At 45.3% G+C, this 22,971-nt stretch overlaps 1 protein-coding gene and 1 long non-coding RNA gene across 2 annotated transcripts in view; one reads left to right on the top strand and one right to left on the bottom strand.

The window, feature by feature from the left end:
• NUP50 (nucleoporin 50) overlaps positions 1-16,596 on the bottom strand; it is a 24,351-nt gene extending 7,755 nt beyond the window's left edge. Inside the window, exons 1-5 of the mRNA XM_023221759.2 lie at positions 16,167-16,596; positions 12,008-12,086; positions 8,643-8,726; positions 4,331-4,517; positions 1,529-2,191 (exon numbers count right to left, since the gene is read on the bottom strand). Of these exons, the coding sequence (XP_023077527.1) occupies positions 1,529-2,191; positions 4,331-4,517; positions 8,643-8,726; positions 12,008-12,076 (1,003 nt within the window). The 5' untranslated portion in view covers positions 12,077-12,086; positions 16,167-16,596. The remainder of the gene's footprint in view (positions 1-1,528; positions 2,192-4,330; positions 4,518-8,642; positions 8,727-12,007; positions 12,087-16,166) is intronic.
• Positions 16,558-17,754, top strand: LOC111548910. The gene is made up of 2 exons (XR_002733552.2): positions 16,558-16,866; positions 17,073-17,754. It is a non-coding gene; the product is annotated as an uncharacterized LOC111548910 (long non-coding RNA).
• The last annotated feature ends 5,217 nt before the right edge of the window (positions 17,755-22,971 follow it).

The following is a 22,971-nucleotide window of genomic DNA, read 5'->3' as shown; positions in this document are numbered from 1 at the left end:
GCCATCTCATCATTCCAATCTCCCTGGTCACATGACTACCCATCACTTCAATCTCCCCGGTCACACAACTACCCATCTCACCAATCTCCCTGGTCACACGACTACCCATCTCACCACTCCAATCTCCCCGGTCACATGACTACCCATCTCATCACTCCAATCTCCCCGGTCATGTGACTACCCATCTCACCACTCCAATCTCCCTGGTCTCCTGATGCGTACACTGATAACCAAGGGCAAGGAACAGGCGCTCACTGAGGGGAATCCTGCATCCACTGGGACTCGATTCAAATCCAGCGTCACTGTGTCCCAGTGCCTGCCTCAGGAAAGACTCCCCATTTGTTTTAGTTGTGGGAGGCAGAGAAGAAATAAAAAGGCGAGACCCTTATTTCACCCTGTGCCCAAAGGGCCCGTGCCTGAGGATAGACTTGAAAGTAGGGCAAGGCAAAACAGTAATGGGAGTCTAGCCTCCTGCTAGAAAACCATAATTCTAAGGATCAGTATGTTCATATGTCTGAAAAGTACACTTTTTCTTTTCTTGAGGCAAGGTCTGTGTTGCCCAGGTTGGAGTGCAGTGATGCATCCATGGTTCACTGCAACCATGAACTTCTGAACTCGAGATACTCCCCTCAGCCTCTTGAGCAGCTGTGACTACAGGCACCCACCACCTGGCCTGGCTAATCTTAAAAAATTTTTGTAGAGATGGGGTCTTGCTATGTTGCCCAGGCTGGTCTCAAACTCCTGGCCTCAGGTGAGCCTTCCACTTTGGCCTCCCAAAGTCCTGGGATTATAGGCGTGGGCCACCTCACCTGGCCTCACTTTTAACTGCTTACAAGTAGGCATCTTCACAGACATTATTTGTTCACAATCACCATGTGAGGAAGCGGCATTATGACATCTCCCCACTTTTTAAGCTAACAACATAGGGAGTGGAGGGCCCAGACTAAGGCCCAGATCTTTTGCCTGGTCTGGGGCACTGATGCTACATACAGGAGACATCACTTAGACACCACTGCTGTCCTCTGGAAAGGAGGTGCCTCCAAACCCACAAGAGGAAAACACTGTTGATTTGTTCTCTATGGCTATGAAAAGTCTACATTTTTAATGTATAGTCAAGTACTGTTTTGCCACATGACTTTATTTAGAGTCAAATCTCCTAAGTACAGATCAATTCAGGGGACATTCATGATGAACTTGATGAACTCTTCCCAAAATAAAATTTTCAAAAACGTCTTTAATTCACTTTTTTATATGCTAAGCCACGTGTGTTTGAGACTTTTCAAAGTCAGGTGTTTCCAAATTCATTTTATTTTTAATCCTTATAAACAACCCTACAAAATAGGTCTTACTCTTTTATAAAGAAGGAATCTGAAACTCAGAGAAGCCGATTAGCTCTGCCCAGGATCACACATGGAGAGGACGACAGCGTCTCAATGTGGATCCAGATCCATTTGGAATCAAAGTCTCTGTGTTTCCCACGACACAAATCTTATGCAAACCTCAACCCAATGCCAAACCTGGTACTTACCTTTGCATTCACCACTGTCACCTTCCACTTGGCCCTCCAATGGTTTAGTGGGAAATGGTGAAGAGACTGGTTTACTCTGGGTGGCATCTTTGCCAAATAAACTGGAGGTTCCAGGGGAAAATGAAAATCCAGTCAGGGGGACAGAGCTTAATGAGCCCAAAACAGAGCTATCAACTTTCTTGCCGAAATTAAACGAGGCACTTGTCGCTCCTAGTGATGGGTCCGTTTTCTTTTCAGATGCAACCTCCACCTTCTTGTCAGGTGTGTCTTCCGTTTTGTTGCCATGAAACAAAAACGCTGACTCTTGCTGTAACTTTGTTGAGCCGAAAAGGGAAGGAGACTGTGTTTCAGCCGCCGTTTTGTTAGATTCACTTTCAGAATTTCTGCCACCATTCCCGTGTTGCTGTTCAATGTTTGCTAAATATTTCTCGTAGTCTTTAAAGATAGGTGTCAGATCACAGAGTGGGTTTGTATTCACGTGCTTCACTATCCAGTCCCGCACGGAGCAGTTCAAGGCGGCCAACTGCTTGTGATAGGCATTTCCGACACAAGCTTTACTGGAAGCGAGGCCAGAGGAGGAGGGCTGCTGACTGTCCCCGTTCGTTTTGGGATTTGAAACTTTTTTATCAACCAAGGCGGTAGGGCCATTTGCAGCAAGAGAACCTATAGAAAGTTAATAATTAAACCATTTATTTAGACTAATTTGATTAAGTCATCTAGATTTTTATGCCACTCTGCCTTTACACTTCCTGCTTTGACTGTATCTCCCCCTCCACCGAGACAGTCTTGTTCTGTCACCCAGGCTGGAGTGCCGTGGCACGATCTTGGCTCACTGCAACCTCCGCCTCCCGAGTTCAAGCGATTCTCCTGCCTCAACCTCTCGAGTAGCTGGGATTACAGGCACCCACCACCACATCTGGCTAATTTTTGTATTTTAGTAGAGACTGGGTTTCACCATGTTGGCCATGCTGGTCTTGAACTCTCGACCTTGAGATCTACCCGCCTTGGCCTTCCAAAGTGCTGGGATTATAGGCGTAAGCCACTGTGCCCGGCCTACTGTATCCTGTTTTTGTGACAGCTCAAGAAGTATGTGTGCAAGGAGTAGTATTTAGTAACTGGTTATCAGTAAAGCCGATGAATAAAGATCAAGTCAAAGTTTATACAAGAACACTAACCACCATATGCTTGTTCTACACATTTTAAAAATAATCTTTTCCTCCAAAAGGACACCTACTTGAGATGAGATCAGGCATGTCCAGGGTGGTGTAGCTGTAGACAAAAGGATGCCTATTTCAAACAGCACTGTCAGAATAGTAGGTCAACATGAACACTTAATACCCAAGGTTCTTGGAATGAACAGTGTTAAAGTATAGTCGCCCCTCTGTGCCTGCAGGTTCCACACGTGTGAAATGCAGTCCTCAGCCGGGTACGGTGGCTCATGCATGTAATCCCAACACTTTGGGAGGCTGAGGCGGGCAAATCGCTTGAGCTCAGGAGTTTGAGACCAGCCTGGGCAACATGGCAAAACCCCATCTCTACAAAAAATGCAAAAATTAGCTGGGTGTGGTGGTGTGCACCTATAGTCCCAGCTACTGGGGAGACTGATGGGGGAGGATCACTTGAGCTCCGGAGGTTGTGGCTGCAGTGAGCCAAGATCACACCAGTACACTCCAGCCTGGGTGACACAGCGAGACCCTGTCTCAATGCAGTACTCCGGGGATGAGGACTAGTGGATACACACACTCACTTTTCCTATCTAAGAGTTATGTTGGTCTGACTATGGGACTTGAACATCCGAGGGGGTGCTGAAACCAGTCCCCAGGATACTAGGGGATGGCCGTAGTTAGAAATCTTTAGAGGCTGGGCGCAGCTGCTCACAGCTGTAATCCCAGCACTTTGGGAGGCCGAGGCAGGTGGATCACAAGGTCAGGAGATTGAGACCATCCTGGCCAACATGGTGAAACCCCGTCTCTACTAAAATTACAAAAATTAGCTAGGCGTGGTGGCGCGCGCCTATATAGTCCCAGCAACTCGGGAGGCCGAGGCAGGAGAATCGCTTAAACCCAGAGGCAGAGGCTGCAGTGAGCAGAGGTCGCGCCACTGCACTCCAGCCTGGCGACAGAGCAAGACGCCAACTCAGAAAAAAAAAAAGAAAGAAATCTTAACAGAGAGCGCTTATTTTAAATCACACTACATATTCTGCCAAATTAAAATCAAACAGTACACACTTTCAGAATCATCAGCTAAATACAACCAACCAGTCAGGATCATTTCTAAGCTTTTAACCCATGGTGCTAATTCCAAGAGTTTTTGACTAATTCCCCCAAAACAGGATCAGGCAATCAACACATCCCATACCCAAACCAATCCAGCGTGGGAGGGACCCTGATCATGGAGAACCTCATCTGAGTTCCCAGTAGCTGCTTTGGTGCGAGGCACACAGAAAGCCCTTGCACACATAGGGTCTACATAGCATTTTCTTTTCTCTCTTGACTCTACGTCAATTCTGAGGGTCATTCTCCTTTCAAAATTGAACATTCTGAGGCTTAGAGGCCAGGGTCACACAACTGGTAACCGGCAGAGCTGAGAACAAAATCGAGATGTTTTGGATCAAAAGCCTGTACTCTGCCCACTTACTCTGTAAATAACCAACACCTCCCTAAGTCCCATCTCTTTCATTATTACCCTGGTTTTGCTCACATAGTTCCAAGACAAAGGGTAGGTATAAGAAAAACATCTTTGCAAAGCTATTTTCCATAGATTATACTTACATAGGTGGCTGGGGGATGGGAGCCTACTTACCAAAGGCTACCTTGGGCTCTGCCGCTGCCTTTGCACTGGTGAAGGGAGGGGCACTGGTTATGTTGTTTCCATTCGACAGTCCTTCCAAAGGCTTCCCTCCAGCGCCACTACCAAATCCAGGAAACCGTCCTCCCCCAGAAGGTACAACCAAACCTTTAAAACCTTTAAAGGCTCCTCCACTGTCAGACTGAAATATGAAGGAGGAGCACACATTAGGTAAGTATACTTTCTATTACCAAATAAGCAAGTGAGTGACTATAGCATCCTGGCTAAATAGCAACTAGACTCCATATGCAGTCAGCATTATAAGGCAAACTGCTAGCACAAGTAGAAATAAGAAATGCAACAGGCAGGAAGGACATTTAAAAAATATATGTGTATTTTTAGGACATAAAAGGTAAGAAAGACTAATGCAATAAACCTGTGTTTAAACCCACCGCCCAGCCTCAGAATTACTGAAGTGTCTCACTAAAACTAAATCCCAGTGAAAGATACTTCATGTACTACTCAGCCAAAGACCATTTACTGCCTAAAGAAATTATAAAAACATCAAGTTAGGTTAACTAAAAATATCCATTTGCCTAATTTCTTAAGAACATCTGTAGCTTGCAGCCTGCTTCCAGCCTACAAAAACTTAGACGATCAAGTCTCAAATCTACATGTTCCTGTTAGCTGAGCAGCCCGGGACAATTTCTCACTCTCCTTTTCCTCGCTGCTTCCTTAAACTCGACTGTGTTAACAAGGTTTTTCTAGTAGGCCTTTCCCTTTGTGCTAGCCTGCTCACATCTCTCATCTCAAATGCTCTGGAAATGTTTGGCATTCCTTACGAATTCGAAAGCTCCTCTCTGCCCCTGGAACTTTTGGAGAAAGGTTCCTCAGTTTATAGTGTTTTGCTAAATAAACTCACCACAACTTTTAGAAGCCCTTTTTTGTTGTTGTTCAAAGAAGTGATTACATTATAGGAAGTGATCTGCTTCTTAGACCAAACACCTAAGAAAGTTCACAAATCTTAAGTTTCCACGAGTGAATTATAATCATGATTTCACCAAAAAAAGAAATTAAACTGGAACCCCTTCATTTACTAAACGGGCCAGCTAGCCTAAATATTATTGCATGTTTTTCCAAAACCACAGTTTCAATCTCATCTACAGAATTTCAGATGTTTACTGACCACTGATATATTTACGGCAATAAAATTAGGCAAAGAATGTAAAATTCTAACTTGTATGGGTTTTAATGCGCATATCAAATACAGCTTAGATTCTGCTGCTCTAAATTTGATTTTTCATCACTTAAAATTCCAAATGCAGCAAACTGATAGCTGTCATTTTAAAACAATGATTCATGGACAAAATCAGAGCCTTCAATTTTGCACAAACTTAACAGCCACTTGGTTTTTCTAGGGATTTTAGAAATTGCTGATAGTAAACTGGCTCTAGAATCGTAACAAAAATTCAAGAACCACAAGTTAAACAAAAAAACACATTCAGAAAAATGAGAGTAAAAGTTGATTAAGATATTCATCAAGGAGCCGGCATGGTGGCTCACACTTATAATCCCAGCACTTTGGGAGGCTGAGGCAGTCAGCTTACTTGAGCCCAGGAGTTCAAGACCACCCTGGGCAACAGAGTGAGACCCCATCTCTATAAAAATGCAAAAATTAGCTGGGTGTGGTGGCACGTGCCTGTAGTCCCAGCTACTCAGGAGGCTGAGGCAGGAGAATTGCTTCAGCTCAGAAGGCGGCGGTTGCAGAGTCAAGATTGTGCCACTGCACTCCAGTCTGGGCGACAAAGACCCTGTCTCAAAAAAAAAAAAAAAAAGGGAAAGTACCCATGTGGGCTCCACGGGTACTGACACAGCCCCACATCCCTCAATTTCCCTCACTGATTTTATTTTTCCCCATGGCACTTATAGAGGAAAAATTAATGCTGTACATTTATTTGTTTCTCTTCCATAGGGCAAGGAGATTTCGGTCTTTTTTACTCACCAATATATCCCCAGTGCTTAGCAGATCTATTGAATCCACTATTTAGGAAAAGCCACATTTCAGCGTTCTCGTGGGTGACATGACATTTAATTGTCCTAATATACAAGTTCTGATGAAAACTTCAGGCTAAGAGTTACAGCTAAAATTATCTGTGGATTTCTATTATTCACCTACACTGAATTTCCCTTAGAAGCCCAAGGGCTCCTGCCCTCTCCCTCCCTTGTCCCTTCAGCCTAATTATAGATTATGGTCTGTACTGTTTCTATCTCTCGACCTTCCTTCGGTTCCACAGGTGGACTGCCCCTCCTTCAGAATGGCCTCTCGGCTTCTGCAGTGAGCTGTTGTTTCTCCTTCTTTGTAGGGCCCTCCACCTGCATGCCTCTTCTCGCCTACTCCCATGGCTTCAATCCCCACATGACGAAAGCTCCCGGAACTGTGATCCTTGCCCTAATTCCTGTTCTATATCTAGTGGTCTTCTAGGGCGCTCCGCTTGAGTGTCCCAAGGCCTTTCAAATACAACATTTCCAAGACCAACCATTTCCTCCTTAATTAAGCTGTCCCTTCCCTCATGTATCTTCTCAGTGAAAGAGCCATCAAACATCACTCAGCTCAACACCTACATCTACCACCTAGTCACCAGTCAAGGCAAGTCATAAAATCAGACTAGAAAAAACAAACAAATACAAACACCTGAAGTTCAAGAGGTTTACTGTACAACAGGCAGGGAGAAATGTATCGTATACTTGAAAACAACACCATGTTGTACACCATAAGCATGTAATTTTTGTCAGATAAGAAATACAACTTTTAAGCAAAATATAAGTAATTAATTACAAAACAGAAGACCTAATCTCTAGCTTGGATCTGAGATATGCTTCCTCTGTACCTACTTCCTTTCTTGGCAGTGCAACCCCTGTTAACCTGAACTCTACATGAAAGAGTTTTTACAACGTCAGGAAATGAAGCTCCTCTCACGCATCTGAAGCGTGCAATGGAGCAGAGAAAGAGCACACATTCATTAGCCATGGCATTCTGAAGTTCAAGACTACCCAGAACCACCTGAGAATCAATGGGATGTATGGTTACGTATCTCTGCCTCGAATCACACTGTATTAGTATATATAGTGATATATTTTAGTAAAATTGTGAATACTTTATCTTTGTAATATGGATTGTTTTCCCATTAACACATACCATCCTTTAGGAGACACTCTGCGTGACTGGCTGTTGTAAACGTCTGACCACCTCCCCACCACTGCCGCCTGCCTGGCTCCCCTCCTTACATGTTTTCAAACTTAGTACATTCTATAATCCAAACTTTGGCAATGTAATGAATATCTTTGTAATAACAATTTCATTTCATTGCTTCTCAAAGTGTGAATGATATACCTTTCCTATCCATTTTATTTGGAAATAAAAGGGAAATAAGCTTCATGTCCCTTAAGGAGAATGTTTAGGAATGGAAAGATTTCTGCTCCCCAGATGTCTGCGTTATGCTCACTGGTGCGGCACCTCTAACCTGACCCTCTGAGATCCCCCAATGACGGTCTCCTTGGAGCATTACGTTGGTGCTCAAAAAGCTTCAGATCTTGGAGCACTTTGGATATTCAGATTAGAGACACTCAAGAATATAGCCTATTCTTGATATTTTAAACATCACAAAATGTGGGGTAGGGTAGGTTTATTTCAAAGCTGCCACCCAGAATGTTCAAAGCGGCTTCTCCTGCCTAACACCAGATGTCCAGGCCACCAAGACCACACACTCTTGGGTTTAGAATGTATCTGAAGGGAGAGGATGTACTCGGGGAGAGTTCTTAGATGTAGAGTGATTGCTTAACAATCACCACATTATTTCAATTTAAGAGTTACAACTCATCTTTCTTGGCACAGGAATGAATCATGTTAATATACTATACTAGAAAGAAAATCCACACCTAAAATGCTTCTAGTATAGTGAAAGGGCTCCTCCTACCCAGCCTCGATCCCAGGGAGCAGACCAGACTCTCAGAAGAGCCTTGCATTTTCCTTTCTTCCTCCAATCTGATGCCACTTCACCCACCTCTGTATTGCTTTGCTAGTTTTTCTTCTCCATATTGTCACTCAACTTGAATTTGTCTATATTTATCTTATTTTCTCCACTGGATAAGCTCTCTTTAAGGTCCAGACCTTACGTTTCTTATTTTTTTCTATCTCCCATGATCTACATTAAACAATAAGCATTTTAAGAAAGGATTTGTTGATATCATTGCTCCCAGCGGAGCGAATGCTGTATAACTCAGAAATCAAATGAGTATTTAATAGCAAGAGCTATAAGGAGGCACTCACTTCGAATCCAACATTTCTGCGCTTTGCTTTCTTTATGGCTCTATTCTTCAAGACTTCCTCACTGGCCACGGAGAATGTTCCCACCTGCAAGACAATACAAATTCAACAGCAGTAAGATAAAGCCAAAAAGATGACAAAATGCTCAACAAGAAGAAGCTAGAACTGAGCCACTGCGCCTGGCCTCTCAAAAAATGAATTTTGGCCAGGCACAGCGGCTCAGGCCTGTAATACTAGCACTTTGGGAGGCCACAGGTCAGGAGTTTGAGACCAGCCTGGTCAACATGGCAAAACTCTGTCGCTACTAAAAATGAAAAATTAGCTGGACATGGTGACGGGCACCTGTAATCCTAGCCACTTGGGAGGCTGAGGCAGGAGAATCACTTGAACCCGGGAAGCAGAGGCTGCAGTGAGCCGAGATAGAGCCACTGCACTCCAGCCTGGGCAACAGAGCACGACTCTGTCTCAAAAAAATTAATTAATTTTGTTATTTATAACATATACACGATTTTTAAGATGAGTCCTGCCCAACGTACAAAAGGCCACAGAAGCACCTAGGATCTCGCTGGAAAACCACCGCTCTTCCAGATGTGCACACATGTCCACACATCTGATGTCCACATCAGAAATCTGCTGAATATCTTCGGCTTTAGTTTATAACCTTTCTTTTACCCTGTAGGGTCGGAATAAAATATCTCCCATGCAAAAATGCTCACCTATAGTTGTTTCAGATCATATTAAATTTAATGGGATCCTATACTCATAGAGGGGACGTCTGGCTGCACTTGCCCCAAGTTAAATGGACTTAACTAAATGTAATCTTTCCACACATTTCATTAGCATATGTTCAAATGGGAGCTCTTTCATTCCTCAATATTTTAACGTCTAAGCAAATTGTTACATGGTAATCTAGATGTTACTATAGCCCAGAATGTAACTGCTTAAGATCTTAAACCAACAACAGCAAAAAGCCAAAAACTCCCATAACGAAAGATTTTAGTTAAAAAGCACCAAGTCAGTTTTGACCCTGTCAAAACATTCAATCCTTGTGATTGATAAACATATGAGAGGAAGATACACTTGCAGAGAAAAAAAAGTACTAGTACCAGAAAGATTCCAAAAGAAGGAAGATGGCAGTCTAAGAATAAGCCTGGAAACACTTGCAAGTTTTTAAATTTTTCTTTTTACTTAGCACTATGCTGTTAACCTGAAAGGCTAACTTGGTTACAGATTTCCTCAGTCATCTGGCCTGGGGGTAACACACTGCTGATAAGGTATTATTGTAGAGTCCAGCCCTGCAGGGCTTTGCGGATGTTCTCCCTGAAGGGGGAAACAAGATTTTAAGAAATAAAGACACAAAACAAAGAGATAAACAGCTGGGCCTGGAGGGCCCTTACCACCAAGACACTAGACTGGTAGTAGCCCTGAATGGCTAAGCGTGCTGATATTTACTGCATACAAGACAAGGGAGCAGGGTAACAAGGATGAGTTGTCCAGGAGATTGATAAGGTCAAGCAAGTCACGTGATCACCTGACAGGGGGCCATTCCCTTTTAGGTAAAAGGGAGCCGAAGCAGAGAAGGAAGGCAGCATACGTCGGCATTTTCTTCTAAGCACTTGTAAGAAATATCAAAGACTTTAAGACTTTCACTATTTCTTCTACTGCTATCTACTAAGAACTTCAAAGAGGAACCAGGAGTACGGGAGGAACATGAAAGTGGACAAGGAGCGTGACTATTGAAGCACAGCACCACAGGCCTCTGGACGACTGCGGGCAGGCCTGGTTAATATCCAGCCTCCCACAAGAAGCTGGTGGAGCAAAGCGTTCCCTGACTCCTCCAAGGAAAGGAGACTCCCTTTCGCAGTCTGCTAAGTAAAGGGTGCCTTCCCAGACACTGGCGTTACCACCTGACCAAGGAACCCTCACGCGGTCCTTGTGTGGGCGTGACAGAGGGCTCACCTCTTGCTTTCTAGGTCACTTCTCACCATGTCCCTTCAGCACCTGACCCTATACCTGCCGGTTATTCCTTGGTCATATCAGTAGTACAACAAAGAGTAATATTAAAAGCTAATGATTAGTAATGTTTATACTAACGATTGATAATGTCCACAATCCTCTCTATATCTCATTTGTATTATAATTATTCTAACCATCTTCTTTATTATACTGAAAACAGTTTGTGCCTTCAGCCTGTTGCCTCTGCACCTGGGTAATCCTTCACCCACATCCTGTAAGTACAGCTGTGTTTTACTCTGTTTTTTAGACAGGGTCTCACCCTGCTGCCCAGGCTGGAGTGCAGCGGTGCAATCATAGGTCACAGCAGCCTTCAACTGCTGGGCTCCCGCCTCAGCTTTCCAAACTGCTCTGATTGTAGGCTCAGGCCACCGTGTTCAGCTAATTAAAAAAAAATTTTTTTGGGTCAGGTGCGGTGGCTCGCGCCTGTCATCCCAGCACTTTGGGAGGCCGAGGCAGGCGGATCACTTGAGGTCTGGAGTTTGAGACCAGTCTGGCCAACAGGGTAAAACCCTGTCTCTACTAAAAATATAAAAATTAGCTGAGTATGGTGGCGCACACCCATAATCCCAGCTACTTGGGGGGCTGAGGCAGGAGAATCACTTGAACCCGGGAGATAAAAATTGCAGTGAGCCGAGGTCATGCTACCATGCTCCAGTCGGGGTGACAGAGTGAGACTGTCTCAAAAAAAAAAAAAAGAAAGAAAAAAAAATTTTTTTATAGAGACTAGGGTCTCTCTCTGTTGCCCAGTCCTATTGTTTATGAGGGAAAAATTATCCGATTTCCTCAGGGGAGACCATTTTTATTTTGCTGGAAAAAGAACTAGGCCAATCTAAATTCTATTCCCATAAATGCAATTGTTAGGGGTCTCAGATCTACCATTAAGAGGAGGAAATAAAGTAGGCCTCCAAGAAGCATTAGGGAAAGGGAGTACCACAGACCGAGACGGTGATGGCATACCACTTCCACATCTGAGCAGCGTGCTAAGTTCATGACTAGATCACCTATCTCAGCCTTCAATCATGACTAAAATGGCTTACTGCAAACCACGGGTTTAGAATGCTTCAGGTATACGAAACTCAGGAGGAAACTGCTTCTACTAAGGAGAATATTTAAGGAGCAGGCGCTAGTGGAAAAGCACATCTAAATGTAATTTATACATTTCTACACTAACTAGAGGTCACAGAAATGTAATAGCTACACTAAGTATAGGTCATGTGATTTCTTGTCATCTCCCATTCATGATGTTCTTAGAAAGGTCTTTTAGTTCTGTCACAAGTCTTCATGAGGAACCCCAAAATGAATTTAAAAGGTAGAAGAAACAGGAAATCATTCTTAGAGAAGCTACTTTTTACCTCTTCAGCTTCATCTTCTTGATCCCAATTCCTATCTGTCAGTTCCTTCTCAGCATTTCTTTTGGCCATGTTTTCAAACCTAAGTTATAGAAAACAGAAGTAAGGAGTTCATTTCTTTAGAAGAATAAATTCTTACAAAGAATTTTAAACATTCACTCTAGCAATGAAGTGAGACAAAAACATCTCTGATGCCACTGGAAACTGCTTTAATGAGAACTTCACGATGCTGTTAGGCTCCCAGTGTTACAAATCAATAAAGGTCTTTTCCAGGAGGCAAAAGAAGATTCCCAGGGAACACCAGCACTCCTGAACAACACTAAACCAACTCCATTTGGAAAAATTAAAATGAAATATCAATTGATTTTTTAAAATCTGGAATCTGAAGTACATATATATGATCAAAAAGTCCTTAACTTATTCTATGCATATACTTAAAGTTTTGCCATAAGGAAAACAATTTTAATATTTAAAACTCTTAAAGATGATGCATTAAAGAAGTGTATCTTTCAGTAAGAATACGAGTAATGGGTTGGAAATGCCTTCACAACACGAATACTGTTCTTTAGGCTACAGCCGACAGAGATACATGGTTCCCAAGACTGAACATTTCGTTGCCTCAGATTGTATTGCCAAGACAATTAGAAGTTCAAAATGATTAACATGGATGTGTTAGTATTCTCAGAACTTATAACCTTTCAAAAATAAATCATTGGCTTAACTCTTGAATACCATGGCATTAGTGGAAGGGGCGGGACTTGGGGAACAGCGTGAACTCTGCAGTGGATTCCGGTGCCTATCCAAAAAGGGTGCTCCTGTCCATCCCTTAAAATTTGCAATTTGTTGTCTGATCCTAATATCATAACAACAACAAAACAAAAAAGTCCACAATCCAGAGCTCCACTCTGAGTGTTATGCTGGCTTCTTCACTAACTCTCCAGCTGGACAAAAAAACCTTTCCATTTCCCCTACTACCCACCTCGCCCAGGAGCTTACTGATTAGTTTTGGGGACCTGCCAGGTCTTGTTAAACCTACCTGAATTCGTTCCTGATATTCTCCCCACTCTTGTTTGCCCTCAACACCAAAACACACCAGAGTAAGCTTCCTAGACCTTTGTAGTCACTAAGATATAAGGTGATACATCACTCTTTAGCATCTAAAAGTAAAATGCAAATGCTGGCATTCCAAAGGCCTCTACAATTTGATGGCCAGTTGAGTAGTTACACGGGGGCTGTCAGCTTTTAATACACTTTAGTGATTTTTAAATTTTATAAGTATGTGCTATTTTTCTGATTACAAATGATATTAAAGTCCAAGATGCTAAAATATAAAGTATGAGAATACACTTTCCATTCACTGGGAACCCTCTCTTTTTAATGCCCGGCCAAAAACACTTGGTTAAGTTTTGTCATTAATCTTTGTCATACAAACAAAAACAAATACAGGAATAGACATAATTCTTTACTGTTCAGAAACCAGGTCTCTATACGGATTCTTTGTTTTTTTTGGAGTCTTGCTCGGTCGCCCAGGCTGGAGTGCAGTGGCCAGATCTCAGCTAACTGCAAGCTCCGCCTCCCGGGTTCCCGCCATTCTCCTGCCTCAGCCTCCTGAGTAGCTGGGACTACAGGCACCGCCACCTCGCCCGGCTAGTTTTTTGTATTTTTTAGTAGAGACGGGGTTTCACCGTGTTAGCCAGGATGGTCTCGATCTTCTGACCTCGTGATCCGCCCGTCTCGGCCTCCCAAAGTGCTGGGATTACAGGCTTGAGCCACCGCGCCCAGCCCTCTATACGGATTCTGTTGGCAATTTTCCTACTCATTAACTAACATCTCCACCAGAGGGTCACAGAAGTAAGAAGTTGCCAATGGTCACATTTGCTATTTAAGATTAACTGCAGGGCTGGCGCAGTGCCTCAAACCTGTAATCCTAGCACTTTGGGAGGCCAAGACGGACAGATCACTTGAGGTCAGGAGTTTGAGATCAGCCTGGCCAACATGGTGAAACCCCATCTCTACTAAAAATACAAAAATTAGCTGGATGTGGTGGTGGCACCTATAATCCCAGCTACTAGGGAGGCTGACGCAGGAGAATCTCTTGAACCCAGGAGGCGGAGGTTGCAGTGAGCTGAGATCGCACCAATGCACTCCAGCCTGTGTGACAGAGCGAGACTCCGTCTCAAAACAAAACAAAACAAAAAACAAGAAAAAAGAAAATTAACTGTGGAGAAAACAGGGATGGAGCTGAATGTACAAAAACTGTAACAGTAAAATTTTACCTTCTAACTCATACCCACAATGAAGAGACAGGTGGCACAGCAAAATAGTCTAAATAAATGTAGGGGCTTCCACGTCCTAACACACTCACCAAATCAGTATATAACCAAAAGGCAGGGATCTTTGTTTTGTTTACAGATATACTCCAAATGCCCCAACAGTGCCCAGCTCCAACAGCAAGTGTCCTGTCTATCATTAGATCAGTGAGCTGCGGTATTGCATAAAGTATTTCAAAAAACACTGAAAGACCTGGCATCCCAGTTTTGCCATTTTCTAGCTGTGAGAACTTGGGCAAGTTATATTTAATTTTTGTGCCTCAGTTTCTTCATCCGTGGAACAGGAAGTATTAAGAAAGTTAAGATAAACAAAGATTGGCTTAGAACACTGCCTGGAGCAGAGGACGGGCTTAATAAATTATTAAAACAACAAGTGTTATTAGAAGCAAAGGCTATAAACTACCATTTTTCCTCCAAAACGTAAAAGTTGTAGCATGGAAGAATAACTTGGACTACAAACCAGACTTTTAAAAATATTTTACCAAATCCCTGTTTTATTTCAAAGCATGACACTTCAGACAATACATTTTACTTCTTTGCTAGAAGTGGGGGTGGCGGGGAACTCTGTAAAATATTCTGAACAAGGCCTGGCACCTGGCCTTATGTCTAGCTACTATTATGAAGAACTTAAGGGAGGCGCGAATCACCTGAAGCCAGGAGTTGGAAACCAACTTGGTCGCTACAAAAATAAAGATGGACATAGATTAAATGAATAAATAGAAATAAAAAATTAGCCGGGTGTAGTGGTGCACACCTGTGGTCCCAGCTACTTGGAAGGCTGAGGCAGGAGAATCACTTGAGCCCAGGAGCTTGAGGCTACCGTGAGCTACCACTACACTCCAGCCTGGTGACAAAGCAAGACTCAGTCTCAACCAAACAATCAATAAAAGGGAATTTAAAAAGCGTCTGCGCTTGTGGGTAAAAAACCACCAAATTTGACGTGATTTCTAGGTATGAAGCAACGTGGTAGGAGACTGAAAGTCTAGGCAAACCGGAAAAAAACATTATTTGTGCCTGATATAGTTATGTGGTCTCTGGCATCTGGTGTAGCTCTGCCCTTGGAGCTCAACTTGTCAACATCAGCTTAAAACGAAAACACAGATTTCGTTATACTTAATAGTGAGGTGCCTTGAAGGGAGAGAACAAGGGGGCCAACTAAGGAGACAGAAATACCGAATCTCCAAACTGTTTCTTAATGGAACCGAGCAAATGGGTGATCAATGACCCGGTAACGCAGTAAGAAACTGAAGCTAGGCCAGAGAGATAATGGGCCCAGGAGAAAAGAGACGAGGGGCGGCCAGGGGGAGAGGAGAATCGAGAGGAATCGCTAGGAAGGAAACGGAGAAGACCACGCCAGGACAGCCCTGCCAGCCCCCTACCTCCGCCGGGGCCGCAGGGGCGAGCGTCACTCGAGTCGGACGCCGCAGCCTGGTGAAGCCCGGGCCCCCCTTCACAAACAGCCCACGCTGCGTCGCCGCTGTCATCCCACCCCACCCTCCACCCGTCGCTGCCCACCCGCGCGCCCCGCCCGGCACGCGCGCCCGACCCAGGCTCCCTCCCTAGGGTTCCGGCCCCTAGCCCTGTACCCCACTCCCCAGTGTCCCGTCCTCCAGCCCCTCCCCATGGTCTGGTCCCCTGACCCCGCACCCCTCCCCAGGGGCCCGTCCCCCGGCCCTGAACGCTCACCCCACTCCCCAGGGTCCAGTCCCCAGCCCTGCACTAGCACTCCCCTCCCAGGCCCGAGCCCGCTCCCGCCCTCCCGGCCCTGGGCGCTCAGCACCAGGCTCCCGCCCTCAGCCCCTTCCCCTCCCGCGCCAGCCGCCGCCCCTCACCTCCTCGGCGGCTGCCGCAGCACTGGCTAGGTCTTGGGTGCGGCGAAACCCGGGGCGCGGCGGCGCTGGGGTCTGGAGCGCGCTCGGCCGCTTCCGGTGCTGCCTTGCGGGCCTCAGAGGACTTGGTGCTCGGCAAGCCCAGAGACTCAAACACCATGTCCCCGGGGAGGGGGCTCCTCACGCTGTGTTCGGCAAGGAGGCGAGAGAGCCGGTTCAGCCCGACACCGCCGTGGTAACCGCGCCGAACACACTCCCGGCGGCCATTTTGTAACTCGAATCTACCCCCAAAACCAATTCGAAAAAAAGGGAGGAAAGAAACGCCCGCGTTCAGCTACTGCGCAAGCGCGCCGGGACTCCGGTAGCAGCGCCTCCTTCCGCCGGCCGGGCCCCTCATGCGGCGCATGCGCCCAGCTCCCTAGAAACCGGCGCGGGGCTGAGCGTGCCGGTCTCGCGCAAGCGCGCACGCGCCGACCTTAATCGCGGAGCCGGCGCCCGCAGCGGCGGCCTGGGGTGTTCGGCTCACGTGGGACTGGCTGCGCGTCTTCCAGGCTGTTCTCGCGCTAGTCGCTGCTAAGGGGCCAGCCATGCGCGGGGAGCTGCGGCGAGGAAGGTCGGGCAGTGGACATGGCGGAGGCTCGCGGTGTCCGCGTGTGGGAGCTGCAGGGCTGAGGAGAGGCCGCCCGCGACCCTCGGGAATCCTGTGAGATGCCAGTGGGACCGCTTCACGTCAGGAGGCCCCGCCCCGGGGGACGCGCCCAGGTGGCCCTGCTGGCCGTACCTGGCCGGGGTGACCCGGAGCGGCTGGGTCTCGGCGCCAGGAGGGGACGTGTGGACCGCCTGTTAAAGGACCCCTCGTTCGCTGACATTTGATTTTGCGTCGCGTGCCTTCTCTTCTGTTTTTTTCAGCCCCTGAGATCCCGTGGTGCGTCCTGGGCACTCGGCTTTTTCACCCAGGCTGGACTGAAGTGGCGCGATCTTGGCTCACTGCAACCTCCGTCCCCTGGGTTCAAGCGATTCTCCTGCCTCAGCCTCCCGAGTAGTTGGGATTACAGGTGCCACCACCGCGGCCCGAACCCCTGTGGAATGTTTCACTTTGACCAGTGTCTGCGAAATGGCGGGGGGCTTAGAAGATGGTGCAGTTTGGACTAACAGATACGGCGACATCAAAATGATTCCTGGGTCTGTTAAGTCCTGGATTTGTTTAGTTAACATTATTAATCTGTTCCTGTAACCCTAAACATCTTGTGACTACTAAGAATGCAGCCAACAGGTCTCTGGTTTATTTTACCCCAGCGCCTATTCAAGATGGAATTGCTCTGGTTCCAGTGTCTCGGATAGACTTGCTGCTTGAGCTCTAGGTTGTGACCGTGTCAGGGATAGAGGCAGCTTAGGTGGAGGTAGACTTTCCTGTATTCGACATTGAATTGTGGCTTATTAAAAGCAGAACTTTTATTGTTGCAGTAATACAATATTGTAAGGGTAAGCAAAATAATGAACGCATTTAATTCTTAATTACACATTGTAGCATGAAATAACTGATGCCTTTCTAATGCAAATAAAAAAGACTTATGTATATAATAGCACTGTAGCTGACTTGCACCTTTTTGGATGGATTTCATTGCTGACTAAAATGACAACTTTAAACTGGCTATAACTCAGGAGAATGGAGGCACTTTGCACGCAGACATCTACCTCCATTGAATTTGGTTACTTCCTTTTAATGAAGCTCAAGTCTCATGTTATGAAATACTGCTCCAAAGGTGTTAGCCACTTTTTTCCTATACTCTGCCTTTCAAAAATCCCTTTCAATTTGCTTAACCCCTGAGAGCCAAAGGACTTTGATGGTTGTTAGGTTGGGTCATTGTCATCATGTTCAGTAAATAAATATCCAGACATGTCAGTTTACCTACTTGACCTAATTCCAAATGAGTCCATGGTGATGTGATCCTGCCTTTCTTTCTGCTGTTAGAGGTCCATGCCAGGAGCCAGCTTTGTCTCAGTTTTGCCACAGTGATCAAGTCATAAATGTCTCAGATCATTCAAGTCCAGTTTAACCTAGTAAAGAAAATTGCGAGATAATATTGCTGTATTGTAGCTGTGTTCTGGCCTTCATTTTAGGTAGGCTTAAACCTTGACCTGGACGATTTACCAGAAAACACCCAACAGGAAGCTTACAGAACTACACTTTGCTCCTAATGTTAAGGAATGAAAACAGGAAATGTTCTGCTATCTGCCTGGCAGTGGGGCTTTGGAGTTAATCTCCTGGCCATATCACTTACCAGCTTGACAGCCTTGGATAAACTGAACTCTTTGAGCTCAGTTTCCTCATCTGTAAAGTGAGGGTATATTATGTACTTTCATTTGGTTGTAGAGATTAAATGTGAACACTTAGGTAAAGCACACAGTATGGGCTGAGTAAATGGACTGTTAAATAAGATAGTATCAGTTGTTTTTAAGTTCCTTGGAGCTTTCCTAAACACCTCAAAATATTTTCATTTTTTTCTAATGCTAATATTTTTCTAATTCTTGTTTTAAAATATTTTACAGTAAAATATTTTGGCCGGGCGTAGTGGCTCACACCTGTAATCCCAACACTTTGGGAGACCAAGGCAGGAGGATTGCTTGAGCCCAGGAGTTAGAGACCAGCCTGAGCAACATAACGAGACCTCGTCTTGTCAAAAAACTATGGAAAATTTTTGAAAACCAGGCCAGGCACGGTGGCTCACGCCTGTAATCCCAGCACTTTGGGAAGCCAACATGGTCAGATTGCTTGACCCCAGGAGTTTGAGACCAGCCTTGGCAACGTGGCGAAACCCCATCTCTACAAAAACTATAAAAATTAGCTGGGCATGGTGGCTTGTGGTAGTTCCAGCTACTTGGGAGGGCTGACGTGGGAGAATTGCTTAACCCCGAGAGGTCGAGGCTGTAGTGAGCTGTGATTGCACCACTGCACTCCAACCTGGGTGACAGAGCAAGACCTTGTCTCAACAAAAATAAAATAATTGTGAAATGGTAATTCAGTTCCATTTTTTTTTCTTTACTGATCAGAAACATAACTTTCACCCCCACTGAGGCTTAGAAGAACAAAAACAAAAAGTATAGCTGACATTCAGAGGTTTTGGCTTCCAGACCGTCACTAATATTGAACTGAGTTCCTGTAATTCTGGCCAACAGCAAAGAGCTTTTAGCTCTTATGAGTTAGATTTATGATTTCTAGTAGGCTTTTTGGAATGTTGCCCAGAGGTCGGGGACTCCCTGTCCCCATTCATAGATTCTAGACTGAATCTCTTTCAGTATGAACACATTTGGCTCTGTAACAAAGACTTCTTAAACTGGGATTCAGCTGGATTGCCTTGAGGCTTTGGGCAGAGCACATGACTTATTTTGTCCTAGAGATTCCAATCTACTGGACACTCAGAAACTTTCACAACTTGTATTTTTCATATTTTTTCATATTTTAGGCTTCAGTGCAGAAAGATTAAAACTAATGGCTAAGTTTTCTAATGCTGTTATTTATTTTTTCTTGAGGCTTTATGGACACTAAAAAAGTAATATATAGCATGTTAAAAAAAAGATACTGTGAATTGTAAAAGCATATCTTTTTTCTGAGAACAACATTAGCCAATTAAATAATAAAACCATCAAGAGACATCACCAGCTAATGACGATAGAGGCAAAAATTGCTCTGCATTCCGAGGATGGAGGAATCAGTGCAAGCAGAAGTGATTAATCATTTACATGTTGGAGCTGAATGTCCTCCTAGGATGGATGGGTTTTATGGAGATGGAGAGGTGGGGGAGGGTGCTGATGAAATCACTGGGAAAGCTCCTTTTTCTTACTATTTTTCTTCAGTCCCTTTATAGCCACAACTGCTTAAAGAAACCAGATGGCCCCGGGATGGTGCCAGAGCTTCTTGACCCCTTATCAGATACCAGAGGAAGATAAGACTGCAGAGTGGAACAGGATAGGTAACCCCTAATTGGCTTCAGATCATTATCATGTCGTTATAATGCTAAAATCCCCTCCCCAAAAGAAAGTCTCCACCATTTTGTGTACATGTGATGTATGAAGACGTATGTTTATGAATCGTGCGTGGACATGTAGAGTCTCACTTTGCACATGCTAACATTCCTCTCCTGTCCCACGCCTAGTCCTAAAAACTCCATGCCTTCTAGTGTCTGGGGAGAAGGGGCATTTAGAGTGAGAGCTCCTTCCCTGGCCAGCGACTAAAACCTGGTTACCATTTACAGTTGGATGTCCTCTGTTTAAATCGATACAAAGTGGGGAAAGAGCTGAGTTTACCAGTGGCGACTGGAAGACCCTCTCTTTGAGACTTGTATCAAACCAGGCCTCAGTCTGCCTGGACCTGCTCTGTCATTGCTTTTACCATGTTGACCTGCTTGCTGCTTTACCCTTTGTGTCTGGTCCTCCCTTATACTTAGCCTTCTTTCCTGCTGTCCATCCCCACCCTCTTTCACATACTTTTTCTCCAGTTTTGTGACTTTAGCAGACCTTTCTGACTGGCCCCCAGCACATCCTATGGCCTGGCAGCAGGTGGTTTCTGCCTGGAGGGCTGAGCCATCGAAAGATTTCAAGATGTATATTTTGTAAGGCAAAGCCTGTACGCATAGATTGTGAAGGACCTGGTTGGGGAAACAAGAAAAAATGGATGGGAAAAAAGTAGTAAGCAATTTTACTGTGTGAGATATTAGTGGGCGAGATAACGCGAAGCAGTGCTTGATTAAATACCAAATGAAGACCGGGTGCGGTGGCTCAAGCCTGTAATCCCAGCACTTTGGGAGGCCAAGACGGGCGGATCACGAGGTCAGGAGATCGAGACCATCCTGGCTAACACAGTGACACCCCGTCTCTACTAAAAAATACAAAAAAAAAAAACTAGCCGGGCGAGGTGGCGGGAGCCTGTAGTCCCAGCTACTCGGGAGGCTGAGGCAGGAGAAGGGCGTGAACCCAGGAGGCGGAGCTTGCAGTGAGCTGAGATCCGGCCACTGCACTCCAGCCCGGGGGAAAGGGGGGAGCCTCTGTCTAAAAAAAAAAAAAAAAAAAAAAAATACCAAATGAAGTTCCAGTGGTAGCTGAGAGAAGCGAGGGGACAGATCATTTCAGAATGGGGCCTGTGTTAGTCTGCTTGTGCTGTTGTAGCAATGTAGCACAGACTGAGTGGTTTGAACTAAAGATTGATTTCCTCACCATCCTGGAGTCTGGATATCCAAGATCAAGGTGTCAGCAGGGTTGGTTTCTTCTGAGGACTCTCCTCGGCTTGTAGATAGTCACGTTCTCCCTGTGTCTTCATGGTCTTCCCTCTCTATTTTGTCTGTGTCTCTAATCCCTTATACGAACACCAGTCAGGCTGGGCACGGTGGCTCACACCTATAATCGCAGCACTTTGGGAGGCTGAGACAGGAGGATCACTTGAGGTCAGGAGTTTGAGACCAGCCGGACCAATATGGTAAAACCCTGTCTCTACTGAAAATGCAAAAATTAGCCAGGAGTGGTAGCTCGTGCCTGTGGTCTCAGCTACTTGGGAGGCTAAGGCAGGAGAATGGCTTGAATCTGGGTAGGGTGAGGTTGCAGTGAGCTGAGATCACACCTCTGCACTGCAGCCTGGGCAACAAGAAAGACTCCATCTCAAAAACAAATAAGGCTGGGCGCAGTGGCTCACACCTGTAATCCCAACACTGGGAGGCCGAGGTGGGCAGATCACTTGAGGTTAGGAGTTCGAGGCCAGCCTGGCCAACACAGTGAAACTCCATCTCCACTAAAAATACAAAAATTATCTGGGCGTGGTGGTGCACGTCTGTAGTCCCAGCTACTTGGAAGGCTGAGGCAGGAGAATCGCTTGAACCTAGGAGGCAGAGGTTGCAGTGAGCAGAGTTTGCGCCATTGCATTCCAGTCTGGGCGACAAGAGCGAAACTCCGTCTCAAAGACAAACAAAAAACACCAATCTCTGGATTTCTAACTGCTTCATTTTAATTTAGTTACTTCTGAAGCCCTTTCTCCAAATATAGTCACATTTTGAGGTACTGGGGGTTAGGGCTTCAACATAAGAATTCGAGGGAAACAAAACTGAGCCCACAGCAGGGTAATAGGAAAGGCTTTACCAAGTTAAAGCTGGGATTGGAAATACCCTATTTCTGTGGTTAAAAAATGTACCTTTGACATTTCTGAAATCAGTCTATTTCTGACATTCAGGGTACAGTTTAAAAAGGCATACTGCCCTGGTTTTACCATTAATGGCCGAAAGGATGGACAGTACAGACTTTCAATGGGAAAGAGGTCTCAGTGTTAGATGCATCGGCTTCTTGGGACAGGGGCAAGAGTTTTCTCTAAGTTGTCTATCCGAATTGAATCTGCCTTGCCTGAGCTGCTCCTTTCAGACTTTCTTCCCTCTCCCCAGCCATCAGTGACCTTTCAGTCTTCATCCCCAAGTCCTCTTTCTTCCTCTGCCTCAGAACCTAGCTAATTGCTTCTATTCAGGGAAATCAGAGAGCAAGAGTCTGGGACTGGGATTCCTTCTCAGAGAATGCAGGAGTAGAAGGCAAACACATCCGACCTCTTGCTTATGTCACAGAAGATTACAGGATGCTATGGACTGAATTATGTCCCCCATGAATTCATATGGTGAAGCCCTAACTCCCAATGTGATTGAATTAGGAGTAAGAAAGTAATTAGGTTAAATGATGTCATACAGCATGTGAAAACACAGCCGGAAGCTGGCCATCTGCATACCACCAGGAAGTGACTTGCCAGCCTCCTGTGAGGAAATAAACTGTTGCTTAAGTCTGT

The sequence above is a fragment of the Piliocolobus tephrosceles genome, chromosome 19 (genome assembly GCF_002776525.5).
Source record: "Piliocolobus tephrosceles isolate RC106 chromosome 19, ASM277652v3, whole genome shotgun sequence".
Classification (NCBI taxonomy): domain Eukaryota; kingdom Metazoa; phylum Chordata; class Mammalia; order Primates; family Cercopithecidae; genus Piliocolobus; species Piliocolobus tephrosceles.
The sequence above is the reverse complement of the archived record's forward strand: the minus strand, read 5'-3'. Positions and strand labels throughout refer to the sequence as shown.